At 32.9% G+C, this 22,236-nt stretch overlaps 2 protein-coding genes across 2 annotated transcripts; both read left to right on the top strand.

The window, feature by feature from the left end:
- The first annotated feature begins 201 nt into the window (after positions 1–201).
- LOC105775644 (uncharacterized) lies at positions 202–18,917 on the top strand. The gene is made up of 9 exons (XM_052622535.1): positions 202–617; positions 750–886; positions 999–1,874; positions 13,048–13,165; positions 13,212–13,312; positions 13,433–13,488; positions 17,767–17,846; positions 18,136–18,202; positions 18,443–18,917. The coding sequence occupies exons 1-9, from the start codon at positions 305–307 to the stop codon at positions 18,915–18,917; spliced, it is 2,223 nt and encodes a 740-aa protein (XP_052478495.1). The 5' UTR covers positions 202–304.
- Positions 18,918–19,273: 356 nt separating this feature from the next.
- Positions 19,274–20,906, top strand: LOC105777834 (ankyrin repeat-containing protein BDA1-like). The gene is made up of 3 exons (XM_052622534.1): positions 19,274–19,744; positions 19,962–20,801; positions 20,883–20,906. The coding sequence occupies exons 1-3, from the start codon at positions 19,274–19,276 to the stop codon at positions 20,904–20,906; spliced, it is 1,335 nt and encodes a 444-aa protein (XP_052478494.1).
- The last annotated feature ends 1,330 nt before the right edge of the window (positions 20,907–22,236 follow it).

Raw genomic sequence — 22,236 nt, 5'->3', positions numbered from 1 at the left:
GAGGTAGCTTAGCTGGATTAAAACAACATCAAATGACAATGTATCAATTAAAATTTGGCCAAATGGAACTTTCTTTAAAATAATAAGCACGCGGGCTTGAAAGATTCCTTTTTCTGCTTTCTTTATAAACAAAGCTGCAGAAAATTCTTGATAAATGTTTCCTATTTTAAACTTTGGAGTATGAACATGTGAAGGGCCTACTTCATTTCACAGACCACCTAAGTCTTCACTCATTCTAGTAAACACTGTAAGTGGGCTTGAGGTCTTTCAGATTTTCTTCTATCTATTGGTCCTTCCACCTCACATGGATGAAAGGTTGAGAACAGCAGCTCGTACAGGAAATGTTGCTGATTTGTACAATTTAATTCAAAGAGATGGAAATGTTTTGAGGCACTTTGATGAGGTGGAGTTTGTCGACACTCCTTTACATATTGCTGCAGAAGAAGGATGCATTAGGTTTGCAATGGAAATGATGAACTTAAAGCCAGCATTTGCTAGGAAGCTAAACCAACAGGGCTTGAGCCCACTTCACATTGCAGTTAAACAAGGGCATAAAGAGATGGCTCTACGTTTCTTGGAAATGGATAAAGATCTTGTTCGTGTCAAAGGAAAGAACGGTAAGACTCCCTTGCACTTCATAAGTGAGGCTGGAAATCATGATGCCATGTTGGATAGAATTTTAGAGATTTGTCCTCAATGTATACAAGATGTTACAATTGAGAATCGCAATGCTTTGCATATTGCTGTAGAAAACAACAGACTGGATGTTCTCCAAGTCCTAATTCGAACAATTTGGAAGACAGACTATTATCGGGAAGTGGTGAACCAAATGGACGAAGATGGAAACACTGCACTGCACTTAGCTGCTTTCCATAATCAACTAGAGGTTTGACTCATCTACTTGAATAGCAATCCGTATTAAATAGGTTCTTTTGTATTTCATATATAGGATTAACTAAATGTAGCTTTTTTTTATATCTCATATGTCAATTGAACAGATGCTTAAACTACTATTAAACTGCAAAGCCGATAAGCATGCCAACAATCAGGCTGGTTGGACGGCAATGGATGTAGCACAACAACAACATAATAGGGAAAGCATTACTATTCTGCGTGGTTGCTTTATTCCAGAAGTTTCAAACTTTAAATGTAAATTGGAGAAACAAATCGTCAAGCATGTGACAAAGGCGTCATCACTAATTTTTCACAATATGGATAATATATCAGGCGAGGACCGCAATGCCTTACTAGTAATTTTAGGACTACTTCTAGCTGCAACCTACCAAGCCAGTCTAAGCCCCCCTGGTGGTGTTTGGCAAGGTGAAAATACCTCAACGTCCAAAGGATCATATGATTCAACAGTACCAGGGAAATCAGTCATGGATAAATCTAGTTTTCTTCATTTCTACATTCCAACTTATATTGTCTTCATAGTAACCTTTTTCCTAATACTAGCCCTGCTTAAACCATTTCCCCATGGTTTCAGGACAGCACTTCAAGTACTACTTGCCTTTCTTGCAATGTGCTTCGACCAATCAATATCTTTCATAGCCCCTACCTTTCTAACATCGGGAATTCTCTGTATATTTTCAACAATTATTTTCATTTTAATGGTGTTCATGTGCATCGCATATCAAGTGTCAAAATTCAGTGTTTCAATCGTGGGATGTTGGATATTTTCTTCATTTTTTCTTTCCATTTTAGGTGGAGAAATAGTTGGAGGTGTAATTCAAGGATTGTTGTTGTTCCTTTTTCTATCCGATGAGTCCTTAAAAGGAACTATTGTAGTTGTAGGTTATGGTTTATTCTTTAGAATAGATTCTTTGATTGGTATTGATAATGGTGTTGATGATATTAGCTCCAGATACCCTATTGTATTACTAGGATGCTGGTTTTTACTTCATCTTTGTCGATTATGCATAAAACAGTTTAATAAATGTTGTAACACTCTACATTTTCCAATTTACAATTAACCCAAAATAAACTTTCGTTTGATTTCAATATCTTCAACTTTAACGTTAATTTCAAGTCTTATCCCACCATTTATTAGCAAAAATAATCTCAGTGGTTGCTTAGCTTATTTAATTGTATTATTATAACATCAATGCTAAATATTTCAATTATATTTTAAAGAATATGTCTAATCGTAAGGAAGAGAGTGTTTGGTTGAATAATTTTAAAATTTTGAAGATTTTTAATTTAGTAGTTTTTAGAATTTATTAATTTAAGATGTTAGCAATTCTACTTGTTTGAATAAATAATTGTTTTATGAAAAATCTGATTATTGGAATTTTATGAATTAAAAACTAATTATAAAAAGAATAATTATATATATTAAAAACAAATAATACAAAAATATTCAACATATATATCATTAGATTTGTAAAATTTATAAACTTTTAATGAAATAAAATATTAAATATATATATTAGAATTAAATAAAATGATTTTAAAGTTTTAGTTCTTTTACATTATAGTGTGACTATATGTATAAATAAGACAAAATTATCAAGAATTTTGAAAAGCTATTTCTTTAGGTAGAATTAAAAAAAAGTAGAACTAAAAAAAAGTAATCTTAATATTTGGCCAACCCTTTTTTATGTTATTTATTGGCATCTCTGTATTAGGAGAAACAATTATTTTTAATGCATATTTAATTGAATATGATACTGTCTTGGAGAAAAGCTACATGATAGGTGTTTGATCTTCATTCTAATCATGGGATGGTGAGTTCTTTAAGGCATAGACAAACTAAAATTTACAGTTTAGTTAAGTGGATTCCACCTAAGGATGGATGACATAAGGTGAACACTGATGGTGTTATTAGTAATGCGTCTAAAAATACTTCTACTGGTGATTTAATTTGTGACCAATATGGCAATTGAATTTTTGGATTTTCTAAAAATATTGGTCATTGTTTTGTACTAAGTGTTGAGCTTTGGGGTGCTCTTGAGGGATTGCAAGTAGCTTGGAACTACAGCTAAAAAGGGTGGTGCTTGAGATGGATAGTACTGTAATTATTCATTTGATTCAAGCAACTTTAGTAGAACATCACTCAGCTATGTTACGAGCTATTAAAGTTCTATCACTACACCAGAACAGGCTTTTAGCGGTGCTTTTTTAGGCCTTTAGCGGCGCGTTGAAAAGCACCACTACAAACGCCGCTAATTAGAGCGTCGCTAACTTTAGCGGTGTTTTAAGAAAAAAACGCCGCTAAAGACCATGTCCTTTAGCGGCGTTTTTCCCACAAACGCCGCTAAAGATCATGTCCTTTAGCGGTGCTTTTCCCCAAACGCCGCTAAAGACCATAACCTTTAGCGGCATTTGCGGGAAAAACGCCGCTAAAGACCATGACTTTTAGCGGTGTTTTTTAGGAAAACGCCGCTAAAGACCATGATCTTTAGCGGCGCTTTTACCACAAACGACGCTAAAGACCATGATCTTTAGCGGCGCTTTTACCACAAACGCCGCTAAAGACCATGACTTTTAGTGGCGCTTTTTAGGAAAACGCTGCTAAAGGACATGATCTTTAGCGGCGCTTTTTTCACAAACATCGCTAAAGACCCTAACCTTTAGCGGCGCTTTTTTAAAAAACGCCACTAATTTTGGCAGATTTTTAAAAGATAATTTTCTATATTTCGAGCCCTCCTGTAAAAACAAATCAGAAAAAACCAAATCTAAACCAACCGAAAGCAATAAATCAATATTTAAAATTAAACGAATAATATATAATAAATATAAATAAATAAAATAAAAATCGTATTATTCTTACAAAAATGTTAAAAGTTAAAATGATAATTAAAAGTCAAAATGATAAAAATATTTACATGATAGTCTAAGACGGCGGCCGTTGGGACTGCTGAAACATATTCATCATAGTCTGAAGCTACTGCTGGAGTTCATCGTACTTTCTACGCTGGTCTGCTTCCCTTGCTGCAGCCTCTGCTTCTCTCGCTGCCGCCTCTGTTTAAGCTGGAGCTGGAGTTCTTCGTACTTCCGTTGAACCTCAGCTTCTCTCGATGCTGCCTCCGCTTTAAGTTGTGTAATTTGCTCAGCTGTTGTCGCTTGCATCTGAGCCATCTGGTCTCTTAACCTCTGGACTTCAGCTTGAGTCTGACTCCCCGAAGGCATGTACTATTGCGAGCTGGATCCAAAATATTGGGATAGGCTAACAAAAGATCCTTGAAACCGAACCCGACCATACCTTTCAGGACCCAAAACTTCAGTGATAATCCTGTTATCAATGTTGTCAACATTAACAGAACTATTGCTGGAAGGCATCGCATCGTACTCCGCCTTTTTATCCTTTAATTTTTTCTAATAAATAAATCACATAGTTAGGAATGCAATCTATATTAAAAAAACAAATGCAACATAACTTAACAATATTTTCATTACAATAGATGAAATAAACCATTAGAAAATAAACACTAAAAATAATTAAAAACAAGTCAAATTTTTTTAAGCAAACGTACCATAATTTCTGCAGCTTCAGGAGCCATAGGGTTTCCATCTTTCTTTCTATGTGTCATGTCAAAAAGTTGAAGGCGTCCAACTTTTTGACTGGACGACAGTTCCTACAATACAGTAGTAAAATTATTATTTGATATAAAGTAATAAATATCTAACAGTATTAAAAAATTCAAAATACCTCGGCCTGAGCTACACAAGCAAAACTTCTCGAGCCAGCTGTGTGAGTGAATTTTTGATTCTGCCTACTAGTTTTTCCAACTCGCTCACGATCCTACATTATGAAATTATTAGTACATTAATTAGTAAATACTATAAACCAAAAGAATTACAAGATTTTTGTAGTAACACATACCTCTCCTTTTTTCGAAGTCCAAAATCTTACGACCTCTTCCCACTGGTACATCATCATTCCCGGCCGGACATTTTGTAATCTCTCGTCCAGTGTTGTTTTGGTCTTAAAGTAGTCTCTCTTTAAAGTGCTCTTATGGTCTCTCCATCTTTTTCCCAATGCCTTCTTTACATAAGCATCAGAGACCTCTAGAGCAAATCTCGCCTACAAAAAACACAAGTTGAGAAAGTAAATATAAATGAAACTTAAACCCAAGTACTATAAATGACACAAACGTTTTGTTACCTTAATGTGATCGAGAGCTTGGTTCTTGTTACTCTCGGGCATTTTATGCCATGACTCGTAGTTAATTGGCAACATATTTGCATTCCGTGCTAGAATGCCCAAGTACCCAGCTAGAAGGCGAGCTTCTAATCCAACAGGCTGACCAAAGCTATTACTACATACTTGGACACGCTCGACTGGATCGAGCTCATATAATTCCCTTAGTAACGTACGTCCTCGAACTCTCCGCGTCCCACCACCTTCATCTGAAAAATGTTATATTGTAATATAAGAATTTTAAAAATAAATAAACATAAAGTCAATGCGCATGTAAATTAAATGTTAAATTACTTTGAACTTCTATTGGTTCCTCAGGTGTAGTCGGGACATTCGAAGATCCAACAGCAGTCTGTTGTTCAGTGCTGTTTGTTTCCGCCGAGTTTGGAGTACCTTGAACAATGCTAAGCTCTCGCACTTTCCTTCTAGGCATTTTATCTGCAATACAAATATAATAGTTGAAAACTTAGTATACAATTACAACAATAATAGCACATATGAAATAGTCGAAATATATAATAAGATCAATATTTATATTATGATATTACATATAATTAAATAATCGTAAAAGCTTACTACATTATAATTCATAAACATCTTCATCCGTATTCTGGCGGACCCATTGAAATTGTGTACTAGTACTAGGGATGTTTTCGTTTAAGTTTTGTTCCGGAAATGGCAAAGTTTGTGTTCTGTCATCAATGCCATCTCTACTTCCACTGCCCATGTCAAACAAGTCTCTAGGGATGTTACGGAGTACAACGTACCAACCCTCATCAGTTGGATCTTTTGAGTAAAAAACTTGTTTGACTTGAGAAGAAAATACATACGGGTCATCAATCAATTGTTGTCCCGTGTGAATCAATTGAGCGAAGTTCACCATTGTGAAACCAAATTGATCTTGCTTAATTCCACAAGCAATGTTAACATCAGCCCAATCACCTCGAAATAAGACAACTTTCCATTTGCCGTAGTAATCCAACTCAATTTTGTCAGTAAAAAGTCTGAAATATTCCACATTTCCCTCGACAGGATTATTGTCCCTAGCACTAGCATAACTTGTAATTGAGGAATTAACAACTATTCCACAATTTTGCGTTCTCCTCAATCTCTCGCTATATTTTGTATGAAATCTGAATCCGTTGATGAGGAACGCACTATATCTTTTAACCACCCGATTTGGACATTGGGAAAGTCATTTCACTTCGTCGGTGACGTTCTTCCTACTCCAAACCTATTGAATGGAAAGTAAACTAAATAATTAAAAATGTTATGAGAGAACATTATTATTTGTCAATGAAATGTCCAATTGCATACCGTTTGGCTGAACCATTCATGAAAAGATTCTGTAAACATCTTATTGATATCTCGATGTTGAGTTCTTCGGGAGCGCGAACGAGATCTCAATATTTGTTTGTCCTCACTATGTTAAAAATATGTTTAGTTTGTTAGAATATAAACAATTTTTAATTGATGAATATTTATCAAATTTATAGAACTTACTTGCGTAAAGGTTCCATTGATTCGTGGTGAAACAGAACATATCGATGTGCTTGTACCTACGATAAATCATCTAATTCTGTAATTTCAACTTTGCTGATTGGTTCTCCAAAACTTTGGAACAAATAAGTATCGGCCAAGTTATGATCCGTGAGTCCAGCATTTCTATTTGGTCTGTTCAACATTGTTTCAACATCTTCCAAATATCTTGAACAGAAGGTCATACATTCCTCTACCAAGTAGCCTTCAGCAATCGATCCTTCTGGATAACGCTTGTTGCGGCAATAAGACTTTAATTTGGAAAGGAACCTAAACACGATATACAACATTATCAGAAGTTGTAACTAAAGGCATATAGGTGATCGAAGGAAAATTTTAAAAATTGTAATTAACACCTTTCTATGGGATACATCCATCGATAGAAAACGAGTCCTCCAAGAATTGCTTCATGCGGGAGATGTATTATCAAGTGAACTATAATTGTGAAGAAGGAAGGTGGGAAGATTTTCTCCATGTTGTATAAAGTCAAAGCGGCTCGATCCTGTACCTTCTGAAGTTCTTGAACATCCAAAACTTTGCCACAAATGGCTTTCATTATATTAGATAGTTCAATTATACAAGACGTCACCTTCTTAGACATACAACATCGTAGAGCAACTGGCAGTAAATCTTGTATCAAGATGTGATAGTCATGTGATTTTAGCGAATATAATCTTCGATCTTTAACACTAACACATCGAGATATATTTGATGCATACGCATCTGGAACATTTATATGCTTCAACACCGTGCAGAACACTTCTTTTTCCGTCTTCGACATTGAAAAAATAGAAGGCGGCAATCGATATTTCCCATTCGGAAGTGGATTGGGATGAAGATCAGGTCGGATTCCCATTTGGACTAAATCAAGTCGACTCTGAAGATTGTCTTTCGATTTTCCGTCGACATTCAAAATTGTGCCCACAATGTTCTCGCAGACATTTTTCTCAATGTGCATAACATCAAGATTGTGTCGTACAAGGTGATGCTCCCAATAAGGCAACTCAAAATGTTAACTTTTTTTATTTCAAAATGTCACATTAACAATGTTAACTTGATTTAAATTTTAAAATTTGAAAAATAAAATGATTGAATCCTGCAAATAAAATACAGTGATTACATTCTAAATTTATAAAAAATACGAAAATTTGTGACATATTTTAACTTTTTATTTTTAATTTCATGAATTTAACATATAAGTCTTACCAAACCACCAATTTCAATCAAATGTTTACCATTGCCTAGGTTTGTCTTCCTTTACGAATTAGTATTGTTTTTAAAATTTGTGTTTTTTAAATAATGTTTATTTTAGACATTAAAAACTAGAAGTTAAATAATGTGAGTAAATAAATAATTTATATCAAACATGATTTTCAAAAGGAAGAGCTAGAAATTTTAGTTTTTTTCTTGTTTGAATTGGTTTAAAATTTGTGTAAGTTATATAAGTTGTGTATAATGTAAGTTATGAAAGTTATTATAAGTAAGTTATGTAAGAATGAAAATTTACCTTCCAGGCCAAAGAATAGACAACTTATGCAACGAAAGAGGCAGCAAGCTAGCGGGAATAAATTGACCTTCCACACCAAAGAATAGCGTTCTCCTTCCAACCCAGAAAGCTAAGCACAACAACACAAACAGGAATTATGAACAGTTACACAGTACTCTAAACTACAAACATGATATAAACAAATAAGATGTTTCATTAATGAAATGAATTGGAGTAAGCATTTCTATATTATTTGACTGCATATGACCAATGAATTTTGTCATCTAACTATATATTCAACTCTGTTTTAGTAAGGGAGAGCTGAAGGAGGAGCAGGACCATATTTTTTTATTATTTTATTTCATTTAAGCTATATATAGCTATGTAAGTTATGCTATATTTTTGGTGATCACAACACGAAACCAAATTTCCAATAATTTCGGTCAAGACTTGACTGAAAACGTGGCTTATACGTCTCTCAAGTCAAATTTAACAACATCATAAATGATAGGCACTAACATTAATTTCAATTAATTAACTACTCCATACTATAGGAATCAATTTATAATTAAAAAATTTCGGAGAAGAATCTATCAAATACAGGGGAGGTTAGGTCATTTGGCATGAAAATTTTAAATCTAAAGTTATGCTATATTTAATTCAATTGGTGCTCTAAGAATTTAAAAACTGTAATTTCAAACATTATCTACTATTTCAATTTTGTATCCATTTTATTAGTACCATATGATGGTTTCATATTAAATTTTTATTTCATGGTATAAGCTCAAGAAAAGCTTATATTAAACGCAAATTGAAGGTGTATATAATGCTCAAATTCTTCACTAATAGTGCCATCAAAGGATAATGACAAAACAACTATGCATATAAAACGCAGTTTAATTAATCCAGTACTACAAGCCTGCAAATCCTGTAATACAAACAGTTTCAAACTTATGAACAAAATTATTAACAAAAATATGAACAAACAGTATTACAAGCCTGCAAATTCATTTTCTTATTTACAACAGGATAGTCATGCAAATAATGAGGAAATAAACAAAATTATGAACAAACAGGAAATAAACAAAATTATGAACAAACAGGATAGTCATGAAAAGTTTCAAACTTTTTTTTAAAATACAAACAGGAAATAAACAAATAATGAACTAAATCATGCAATGGGTATAGATAAAATTCTAAGAACAAATTCCCAATTTTTTCTGTCCAAAACACGATACTGAAAAATTGTCTAAAACCCATCAACAATAACCCATCAACAATTTGCGCATTCAGTTATCAATGAAGGTGTAAAACAATGTATGTGAGGTTGTAAGACAAACGAAACCAGGTGCAAAACTATTTCAGTGCAGGAGAGAAGGAGGAAAACCTTATCTTTTGTTGTACCCTAGCGACGGCAGAGGACTGCGGCGGTACAGGACTGTGACGGTCGACGGTCGACGAGCGACAACAGAAGGGTCGACGAGCAATGTAGAAGAGATGGTTGGGGCGCAACAGCCTAGGGTTCTAGAATTGAGGGATTTTTGGGGGAAAAATCGGGGTCAATTTTGGGGAGAAATTTTGGGGGAATTTCGGCTAAGTGTTGAGAGTAATTGGGATGAAAGACACGAATTAAAAAACGACAGCGTCTTACCAGAATGAACTATTGTGGCTTTTTTAACATAGCGCCACTAATGCTGTTAATGTGGCAGATAAAACGACACATTTTTGTTAAAACTGAAAAGAAATTTTGCGGCGTTTTCCACATAGCGCCGCTAAATCCAACCTTTAGTGCCGTTTCTACACTTGCGCCGCAAAAGCCATTCAATTCTCAAACAAAACTACACCGTTTTCACCAAATATTCAATAACTTTTTGTGGCGTTTTTGCTGAAAATGCCGCTAAATCTCACATCTTTTATTTATTTATTTATTTCTTAATTGTATCTTTTATTAATTGTATCTTTTAATTACTAAGTATAATTAAAGTTTATCAATTCTTTTGACAATGATAATGCAATAATAATAAAATTTATTATTTATTAAAACATTTGTACACTACTAAAAGTTCACTTTTATATACGTAATTAATTTTTAATATTTTAGACTAAATTGTTATAATTTTTTCTTTTGCTTTTCTAGTTCTTATTTATTATTATACAAATACATAACAAATCAAGTATTATATTTCATTACCAAGGAATATATCAATGAATTCAAAATTCTTACATTTTCCTAGATAATACATTTTAATAACATAAAAGTATTAATTAATTAATTGTATCATTTAACAAGTCTCAATTAAACCTTAAACCCTAATTTAGCCATTCAATATGCATGCATATATAAAGTTATCTATACATATATATATCTATTATATATCTCTTAATTAAATAATATAAACTATACATCCAAATCCCGTCGTTCATCAATAAATATTTTTAGTACGATCCTTTCTACTATAAAGAAGGCTGAACCAAATTATGTAGAGTACTGACAAAAAATTGGAGAAAAATAAAACCGCGCGGTCGGGCAATAAAACGTAATGTATACTCATAATTTAAATATATTAAATTAATTTATTGTTATATAAATTAATAAAACTAATTAATCTAAGCAACCATCCCTAACTTAAGTACCCTTGACACCCTAAATGTGATAATCCCTATATCCTAACCCCTAAATCCCTAAACCCCAAACCCCTAAATCCCTAACCACTAACCCTTAAACCAATAAACCTTAAACTCCTAACTTTTAACCTCTAACCCTTAACCCATAACCAATATTAAACCTTAAATCACAACCCTTAAATCAGAATCCCAAATCCATAATCCCTAATTCCATAATCTATAAACCTTAAAATTGTAACTCTTAAACCGGCCCTAAATCCTAAATTAACCATATATTTATCAGTAAACTATAATGATAATTAAATTAAATATTTTAAAATTAATACTATTGTATCTTTTACAATTATATTTGCAATTATTCAATATATAAATTAAAAATCAATCAATTATGTACAAAAAATTTTAAAATTATTTTAAATAATATTATTTTAATTTCTCCATTTTTAACAAATCTTTTATATGTTTTTTATTTCAAATTTATCCATTTTTAACAAATATTCAATTAAAAATAAATTGGATTTTAATTAATATAAATAAATAAATTACATAGCAAATAGATTAGATAAAATGTTTTTGCGGCGCATCTTCAAAAACGCCACTACAGCCCCGAGCATTAGCGGCGTTTTTGAAGAACCGCCGCTAAAGGACAGAGAATTAGCGGCGCTTTTTCAAAAAACGCCGCTAAAGGATCGAGCATTAGCGGCGCTTTCTCAAAAACGCCGCTAAAGGACAGAGAATTAGCGGCGCTTCTTAAAAAACACCGCTAAAGGACCGAGCATTAGCGGCGCTTTTTCAAAAACGCCGCTAAAGGACCGAGCATTAGCGGCGCTTCTTCAAAAACGCCACTAAAGGACCGAGCATTAGCGGCGCTTTTTCAAAAACGCCGCTAAAGGACCGAGCATTAGCGGCGCTTCATAAAAATCGCCGCTAAAGGCCTCAAAAACTCAGAAAACGGTGCCGTTGGGCTTACACTTTTTGCGGCGCTTTCCAAAAAACACCGCTAATGCTTATTTTTAGCGGCGTTTTCGAAGAGTCGCCGCTAATGCTTGACCTTTAGTGGCGTTTTTATAAAAGCGCCGCTAATGCTTGATTTTTAGTGGCGTTTTTTGTCTAAACGCCGCTAAAAGCCTGTTTTGGTGTAGTGTATTCCAACTATCTTAGATGATTCGGGTTACACATGTATTTAGAGAAGGTAACTGGATAGCCGATGGTTTGGCATCAATGGCATCCTCAAGGCCTCTAGATAGGTATATTTACATGCAACCACCGGATGAAGTTTTTCAATAGCTACACAATGATTACTCTGGAATAGCTTTACCCGCCTAACTTAATTATAATTTTTATCGTTGTTCTTGTACAAAAAAAAAAGACTCCAACTATAGTCAGGCTATACAAACTTTAAAACAAAAAGCTACCTTTTTGTACTTTCTTAAACCCTTCAATTTAAGCAATTTAAGCAAAAGTCTTATGTTGAGAACTTCGATTTGATTGCAAGTAACTCTATTCTTCTCTCTCAAATATATATATATATATAAATTTACTATTATGTAATAAAATTTAGATATAATGATTTTTTCATCTTCCAACTTTACAAAAAAATTATTTTAGAGTTTCATTTAATTTTTTTTTTATCTTTTAGCCCTTAAATTTATATTATTTATTAAATCATCAAAAATGGATCTTAAAATTAAAATTAACTTTGTTTTTAGGCACTTTGATGAGGTGGAGTTCCTTAACACTCCGTGACATATAGCTGCAGATGAAGGCTGTATTGGATTTGCAATGGAGATGATGAACTTAAAGGCATCATTTGCTAGGAAGCTAAACAAACAAGGTTTGAGCCCCCCATTCATCTTGCGGACGAGAAAGGGCATAAAGAGATGGTGCTACGGCTTATGGAAATTAATAAAGATCTTGTTCGTGTGAAAGGAAAAAACGGTGAGACTCCTTTGCATTACATTAGTAAAGTTGTCTTGATTGTATCGGACATGTTGCCATTCAGAATCGCACTGCTTTGCATATAGCAGTGGAAAACAAAAGACTGGACATTTTCCAAGTCCTAATCGAAATGCTTAAGAAGAAAGACTATCATCGAGAAGTGATGAATTGAAGAGACGAAGATGGCAACACTGCATTACACTTAGCTGCTACTAATAATCAACCCCAGGTTTGACTCGTTCGCTTTAATTGTAAGCTCGGTTGTATGAAATAATTGATTCTAGCTTTTCTATATCTAAAACTATCAATTAAACAGATGCTTAAACTACTGTTAAACTGCAAGGCTGATAACCATGCCATCAATCAAGCTGGTTCAACAGCACCGGATGTTGCACAAGAACATAATATCAGAGAAAGCATTACTATTCTACGAGGTTTTTTTATTCCGGTATTTTCGAACTTCAAGCATGGTAATTTTAGGGTTGCTTCTAACTGCAACCTACCAAGCTAGTCTTTGCCCACCTGGTGGTGTTTGGCAGGGAGATAATACTTCAAAGTCCAAAAGGTCATATGATGAGATGGTATTGGGAAATCAATCTTATATGAAATTAATTCTTTTTTCTATATTCCAACTTATCTTGTCTTGATCGTAACTTTTTCTTAACATTAGCCTGGCTTAAACTTTTTCCCCATTGTTTCAGAACAGCACTTCAAGTGTTGCTTGCTTTATTCACAATATGCTTCGACCAATCAATAAGTTTCATAGCGCCAACCGAATTCATAGAGTTTTCGGTTTTGATTTTTATTTTAACGGTGCTCATGGTCTTTACTTCTCGAGTGCCAAAACTTAGTGTTTCAATTCTGGGATGCTGATTATCCCCTTCATTTGTGTTGGAATATTATGATCCAAATTCGGTTTTACCAAATATAATTCAGGAGGTTGGTTATTCCTTTCCCTATATCATGAACCGGTAGTTGTAGCATACTGTTTATCCTTCAGCATGCTTACATGGGATTAAAATCAAGCAATCAACCTCAATGATAAATAAAGCCAAAATAGTTTTGATGTTAAAGTTTTTTTTTTTTTAATTATACTTTCAATTATATTAATTTTTAAGAAGTAAAGAGTTTCAAGAAAGAATTTAATTATTCTCAAGTCACATTAAACTTCGAATTAATACTTATGGTATAAATCTATGTTTATTCTTTTAAGTTTGCATAAGATATTCCTAAAAAAAAAGACTTTGGATAAAATAAATCACATGGATGAAAATAATTTTTTAACCTTAAAGTATACAGTCATCCATCTGCCTTATCCTCGTCGATTTCTTCTTTTGAATTGTTGAAAGCTAGAGTTGCAGGGCTGTTTCTGCTCTCTTTTGTTGGTTGACAGCTCCTTTATGTTTGGTTTGTGTTTCTGTTCTTTTGTTGATGTGTAGCTTGTCAATTCTTTATATTTGGTTCTTGTTGTACCTGGTGGATTTATGATGATGTGACTTGTAACTTTTTCTTCCTTTATAATGAAAGTTCATTCTTGATGGCCAAAAAAGGTATACAGCCATCCATAAACAAAAGATTTATAATAATATAATAAATCCATTGCTAAGGGTGATGGAAATCTTGAAAAACATGACCAAATGTTATATGCTTTGGGTCAATTTTAGTCTTCTCTATAGTTGCCTTGTAGCCTCAAATTCACAGATCTCACAGCACTAAAAGGATTGAACATCCATTGCTATAGCATTTCCCATACTAACCGATTCTTTAATGTATACTCTAAAATTATAGTTTAAAAGAAAAAAAAAATCATGAAAGGAGATTTATAGGTGAATCCTACTTGGTTAAAAAAATTAATGGAGATTCTCATTTTCAAGGGAATAGATTTTTAACAAATTAAAATTTTCATATTTTTCTTTTTTAAAGTCATCTAGAAATTCAAGAAATCGTTTTGACATGAAATGTAAATTAAAATAGTGTCACCTTATTAATCTAATGCACATGGCATGCTACATTTACAAAATGGATTTAGGTTAGTTTAAGCTCAAAATTTCTCAAGTTTAGATTTTTCTCAGGCTCGAATTTTTCAAATTATGATGTTACAGTCTCAAATCAACATAGGCAGACTTTTGAGTTCAAACCTGTCTTGCCAGCTCTACTAACTTTTATTTTTAAAAGAAACTGTAAAAATAAAATGTCGGTAATGACAATATATCACAAAGAAAAGAGAAATAAAAAAAATATACAGATTACGTGGAAATCCTATCGGGAAAAAAACCACGAGCAGGGGAGAAGAAAATTATCTATGTCAAATTCGAAATAACTACAATAGAAGTAGATTATGTCTATTTATAGGCTTGTAAAACCATATTCTAATAGGAGTGTAGTAAGATTGAAACACCTTATTCTAATCAATATCAAATAAATTGAGTTTAATAAGGTCTAAAAACTTTATTCTAAAATAAAATAAAAGAAGTGTAGTTCTATAGGGATTTTACTTTTATTTTATTTTAACATTGTATTTTATTTAAATAAGAATTCAGGTCTTCCCAAAAATTATTATCATATAACATATAGGATAAAATCACGTAATCAACATAATACACATAACATACTATACATGTAGAAAACATACTAACTCAAAAACATTTTATATCTATGCCGGCAACAATAAAATTGTTAGAATTTTTACATTGCAGAATGGGACTTGGTTTTTTTTTTTTTTTTAGAATTTGTGAAATTTTTTATATCCTTTAGTTTTAAAAAAATTGTTGAGTATTGATTAGTGTCAGAATTTTTATGAGTGTAGTATAAATTAAGTGTTAACAGGTTTTCTAAGTTAAATAATAATCTCAGTGGTGCTTAGCTGGCACGTACGCGGAATTGAAAGCCTTCTCTTTCTGCTTTCTAAACAAAGCTGCACCAAATTCTTGACCAATGTCTGCTATTTTAAACTTTGGAGCATGAATGTTGACACCATTTTTTGGATGAAAAAACGGGGTCGACTTAGGTTTTGAAAAATGAAACGGGAGTCGCCACTAATCCTTTTTTTATGAGGTGTGATTGGATCACCTCGAAAAGTGGTTGTTTTTAATAAACGGTTTGATTTTATTAAAACAACAAGTTTGGTCCACGAAATTCAGAAAAACGGGTTCGAGTCGATTCACATACGAGGAAGGATTAGCACCCTCGATACGCCCAAAATTGGTACCTAGTTGATTACTTAATGTCTTAATGTCGAAAATTGAAAACTTTGAAAAATTTTTAAAAATACGATCCTTGTATTAAAATATTGAAAATTTTCGGGAAAATGGGGCATATTTCACGTTAATCGAGAAAGAGAATCATATCCAGTAAGTTAGGACACAATGTCTCGAATTCCCGATACGCGAATGAAAAATGCTTATTTAAAAGATATTTAACTATCTTGGATTAAAAAAAGGATCACGACCAGTAAGTTAGGACACGATCCTTTTTTAATTCCCGATATCGTTTAAAACTTGAGTTTGAAAAGATTCGTGTAATAAAGTTTAAAAGAATATTCAATTGTTTAAATCAAATGAAGAAATCGCAACCCAATACGTTAGGGCACAATTTCTCAAAATATTAAACATTGAATATTGCATTTATTCGAAAAATCCTCGCCTCGAGAAAACAATGTGTCACATCCAATGCGTTAGGACACAACGTATTGAATTCTCGATAACGAGCTTTTTATCATTTTTAAAAGAGTAATCTCGATTATTTAAATTCACGAAGAAAATCAGAACCCAATACGTTAGGGCTCGATTCTCTCGAAGATCCAAAATACCGAATATTACTTATATTTTAAAATTTCTTTTTGAAATCTAAAAATGGGTGTAATGAAATGATGATGATAATGTAAATAAAATAATCACGAGCAAAAAAAGATAAATAAATGAGAAGTCACATGTATATAAATAAAATCAATCACATATGCACAATGTGAGCAATAAAGATAAAAATTCTAAAGCATAATAAATAATAATAACGGACATACAAATAAATAAATAAATGAAGAAAATAAATAAAAGATATGTATATGGATTTAAAAAAGCATAAATATTTACATAAATAGGTATATAGATTATAAAATAAAAATAAAAATAAAAATATAATATAAGTATATACGTTATAAAAAAAAGTGTGTATGTACATAAATTTATAAAATATGAAAAATATATGTATATATGTATTTCAAAATTATTAAATATAAAAGTTTACGTAAGTATGTATATATAAATTATAAATTATAAAATATGGAAAGCATATAGGTACGTACATGTATATTTAACAGTATATGTAAAAAATATGTATGGATATAAGTATATATATATTGAAATTATGAAATAGAAGTGTGTATAAATATGTATATGTACATATGGATATAGGTGTATGCATGCACACAAAAAATGAAATATAAAATGTATTTACAACTTTAAAATGTACGTATATATATATTAGCAAAATATGTGTATATATATTGTAAAACGTATATATATTTAATGTGCATAACAAAATTAAGATTAAAAGGTAGAAATGAGTGAATAATAACAATAATAATAATAATAATAATAATAATAATAATAATAATAGTATTAGATTGATTAATTTTCATGGGAAAACAACCAAAATAACAAAGAAACGGACTAAATCGAAGAAAAAATTAAAATTTGGGGTTGAATCGCAAATAAAATCAAAGGGAAGGGACTATGCTGAACGCGCGTATAACATAGAGGGGCTTTAAGGGAAATTTTCCCCTCTCCTCTAAAACGACGTCGTTCCAATGGGACCAAATTGAAAATGGTAAAAAAATAAAGGGAAAATTTAAGAATGTAAAAAAAACCTGATTGAAAAACATTAAAAAAGAGGAAGGGCTAAAAGTGCAATTAGCCCTTCCATTGAAAACACGCCGGTGACCGGTCGTTGGCGATGGCGCCGCCGCCCGCGGTGGCCGGAAAATTCAAAATGGCCCACCTTGTCCCCTTTTTCGAGTAAGGTCCGTATTTGGGGTCAGGAAAGCCGAGATCTCGGCAAAAGAGGGCCGAAATCGAAAGAAACCTTTCGGTTCTCCCTCTCCACCACCGCCGGAAACAGGTAAATTCCTTCCTCTTTGTTTTGTTTTATATATTTTTTATTTATCTGTTGATTAAAATGAAAATGAAAAGAGAAAGAAAAAATGTAAAAAAAAGAGATATAGAACAAAAATAGAAAAAAAAGGAAGTCGGAAAACCAAAGTAAATCACCTTCAGAAACTTTTTATTTCTTCCAATTTTTCGAAAAAAAAGCCCCTTACATGTTTTTAGTTTCGGCTTTTATAGCCGATTGTTTTACATTATTTTATTCCTATTTTGTTACTTTTCTCTGTTGTTGCGTGTCCTTGCAGGTACTTTGATGGGAGTGGTTGGTGGTGGTTACGGCGGTGGCAGGGAGTTGGTGGCTGAAAACCCTAGGTGCGGCGCACCTAAGGTTGCTGCTACTTGCTCTTTTTTCTTTTCTGAACATGGGCTAGGGTTAGGTAGATTGGGTTTGGGCTTGTTGGGCTATTTTGATTTGGGTTAAACTGTTAATTGATTTAGGTTATGGTGTTTGGGTTTGTTTTGGGCTGTTTGGGTTTAATTTGTTTTAGGTTTGGGCCCGGGCAAAATTTGGGTCTTACAATGAACATATGAAAGACCTACTGCATTTGACAGAGCACCGAAGTCTTCACTCATTCTAGTAAACACTGTAAGTGGGCTTAAGCTCTTTCAAATTTTCTTTTCTCAATTGGTTCTTCCACCTGATATGGATGAAAGGTTGAGAACAGCAGCTCGTACACGAAATGTTAGTCATCTATACAGTTTAATTCAAAGAGATGGAAATGTTTTGAGGCACTTTGGTGAGATGGAGTTTGTCGAAACTCCCTTACATATTGCTGCAGAAGACGGATGCATTAGGTTTGCAATGGAAATGGACTTAAAGCCATCATTTTCTAGGAAGCTAAACCAACAAGGCTTGAGCCCACTTCACCTTGTTGTTAGAAAAGGGCATAGAAGGGTGGTTCTACGTTTCTTGGAAATTGATAAAGATCTAGCTCGTGTCAAAGGAAAGAATGGTAAGACACCTTTGCACATCATAAGTGAAGTTGGAAACAATAATGGCCTGTTGGATAGATTCCTAAAGATGTAGGATGACAGAAATGCAAAATAAGGAAAAGAAAATGGTTTGATCGAAGCCTCTTTCATGTTCCACGGTAAAAGCGAACCATACTAAAAGTGAACCATAGCTGCAAAACGAAGATAAGCACCTTTGAAAGTGGAAACCTCTCCACGTTTTATGCTTAAAGTGATCTGTAGCTTCAATATGAAGATAAGCACCTTTCGACGTGACTGAAAAAATACTGACCAATATCCATTCTTATATAAAGTAAACCATTCTCCTCTTTCTTCCTCACACAAGGGAAGTAAATTAAATTATTTCCTCTAAGTGCCCTTTAACCCTTTCAATTTTTGTCTCCTATTGTGAAATTGTTCCTTGTTACAAACATGGACCAAAGTTTCAGAACAATTTCTCGTACGGGAGATGTCAGTGAATTGTATAAATTGATTCAAAGAGATGGAAATGTTTTGAGGTGCTTCGATGAAGTGGAGTTTATCGAGACTCCTTTACATGTAGCTGCAGATGAAGGGTGCATCGGGTTCGCAATGGAGATGATGAAGCTGAAGCCGTCATTTGCTAGGAAGCTAAACCAACAAGGTTTGAGCCCCATTCACCTTGCATTGGAAAAGGGGCATAAAGAGATGGTGCTTCGTTTCCTACAAATGGATAAAGATCTTGTTCGTGTCAGAGGGAAGAATGGTGAGACTCCGTTGCACTACATTAGTAAAGTTGGAAACCATGATAGTCTGTTGGACAGATTTTTGAAGGCTTGTCCTGATTGTATCCGAGATGTTACAACTGAGAATCGCAGTGCTTTGCATATTGCAACGGAAAACAACAGATTGGATGTTGTTCAGGTTTTAATTCAAACGCTTAAGAAAAGTAACTATTATTGGGAAGAGCTAAATAGAATGGACGAACATGGCAACACTGCATTACACATAGCTGCTAGCAATAATCAAACCTAGGTTTGACTCATCCGCTTTAATAATTAATATTAAATAGATTCTTTTGTACTCCATAACCATGATTAACTGATTGTAGTTTTTATATCTTAAACTATCAATTAAATAGATGCTTAAACTACTATTAAGTTGCAAGGCTGATAAGCATGCCACCAATCAATCCGGTTTAACCGCACTGGGTGTTGCAGAACAACATAATAACAGAGAAAGCATCAGAATTCTGCGTGGTTGCTTTATTCCTGGAGTTTCAAACATTAAATATGAGTGGGAGAAACAAGTCGTCAAGTATGTCGCAAAAGCATCATCAATAATTTTTAACGATTTGGATAATATATCAAGCGATGACCGCAATGCCTTACTTGTAGTTTTAGGGCTGCTTCTAACAGGAACCTACCAAGCCACTCTTAGCCCACCTGGTAGTGTTTCGCAGGGTGACGATACCTCATCACGAGGGAAATCAGTACTTGCTCAAACTGATTTTCTTCTTTTCTATATTCCAACCTATGTTGTGTTCATGGTAACCTTTTTCCTAATACTAGCCCTGCTTAAACCTTTTCCCCATGGTTTCAAGAAAACAATTCAAGTACTACTTGCTTTCTTCGCAATATGCTTCGACCAATCGATATCTTTCATAGCCCCAACTGATTTTGCACTTAAAGTTATGGAAGTATTTACGCTATTGTTTTTTGTTTTAACATTGGTCATGTTTTTTACTGATCGGGTGTCAAAACCCAGTGTTGCAATTTTGGGATGTTGGTTAACTCCTTCAGAATTGTTTGACTTTGTTAAAGGAATTCCTCCTGATGTTGACACACTATTTTTAAGATTAGCAATTGACGGATGCTGGTTATTTCTTTTCGTAAAGGATGATTTCTGGGAAGGAACCATTATAGTTATAGGATATTGTTCATACTGTATTATGTATGACGTCAGTTGGGAAGCTCCTCATGTAAAATTGGAAGTGGCACACTCTCTTATAGCCTTGGGATGTTGGTTTTTTCTGTATCTATTTAGATTTTGCTTCAAACAGTGTTGTCAACGTTGTTGCACTTAATCTTGCAAACTTTGTATTCCAATCCATTTGTATTATGCTTATTTATTATCCATGTTATCTTTACATATTGGGAATAAAGTTTTTAATTTTAAAAATAAATCACATGAACCATGGGGTTAGGTGAGATGGCAAGGGTCTCTCCTACCTTAATAAGTAGTCGAGGGTTTAACTTTCGTTTTAAGTATGGAGCAGTTTTAAAACTCGTGTACAATGTATACCCTTTTAATGAACCTACATAACACTAGTGAGTTCTACTAAAATCTAATCACCCTATGGCTTACCAATCATGCCTATACATGATTTAAGTTTTAAAAAAAATTAACTAAATTACATTAAAAGTTTAGAAGTTTCAACTCTTCGTCTATTAATTATAGAGTTATTTAGTCATAAAGTCAATCCACCAAAAGTACTATAAATGAACTCTCCATTATACACAAATATACAATTATGAAAGCTACTAAATTAGACTTTTGTCCAATGATTTTATCATACGTGCCACCCTTATAGATATCATTGATCCCTTTATGTTAAATCATTAACCTAATTTGGTCCATTTGTATCTCATCACCGTTATATCTTCCACAATTAAAATGATCATTATGCATTCTTCTACAATTAAAATAATCATTATGCATTCTAATCTGATAAAACCATTGTCCCCAAAAAGATCCATGATCATGTTCCATTTTCATAATCTGTACCATGTTAGTAAGAATATATTATTTACTCTTTTATTAAGTTATAATTTCACTATTATAAGTGAAGTCACGTCATATATAAGCCATGTACTCAAAATATTGATGTTAAATCGATTAGCACGAATTTTCAATATATCCAAACATATGAATTATATAGAATGATGATTCCCTTATACAATAGGTAAGTAAATCACAACATAATCATAAAAAAAAAATCTATATATGAATCTTTAACCATCAAAGAACCCAAGCACAAAATAGAAAACCAATAAAGAAAGTTGTATCTTTAGCCAATAAAATGACATTCAATTAATTAAAAGAAGATTCTACAGGTACGACAGTTTGAGTGAATAAGAAGCAAGAAGAACAAAAGAGAAAGGGATGAAGAAATGTAGAAAAGAAATAAATAAATAAAAGTAACAAAAAATTATAATTTTATAGAATCATGACTAAATTGAGTAAATAAGTAAACATTAATAGTTAATTTACTAGAATTAAGATTAAGGACTAGTTTACCGTAGAGTTTGAAAAGTCGTGGAAAAGTATATTTAAAAATTTAAAGTAGTTACAATTATTGTTAAAAGTACTTTTGAGGAGATAAAATTTTCGTTTTAAACATGATGTTGTAAAAT

Source organism: Gossypium raimondii, chromosome 10 (assembly GCF_025698545.1).
Source record: "Gossypium raimondii isolate GPD5lz chromosome 10, ASM2569854v1, whole genome shotgun sequence".
NCBI lineage: Eukaryota > Viridiplantae > Streptophyta > Magnoliopsida > Malvales > Malvaceae > Gossypium > Gossypium raimondii.
This window is presented reverse-complemented; position numbering and strand designations above follow the sequence as displayed.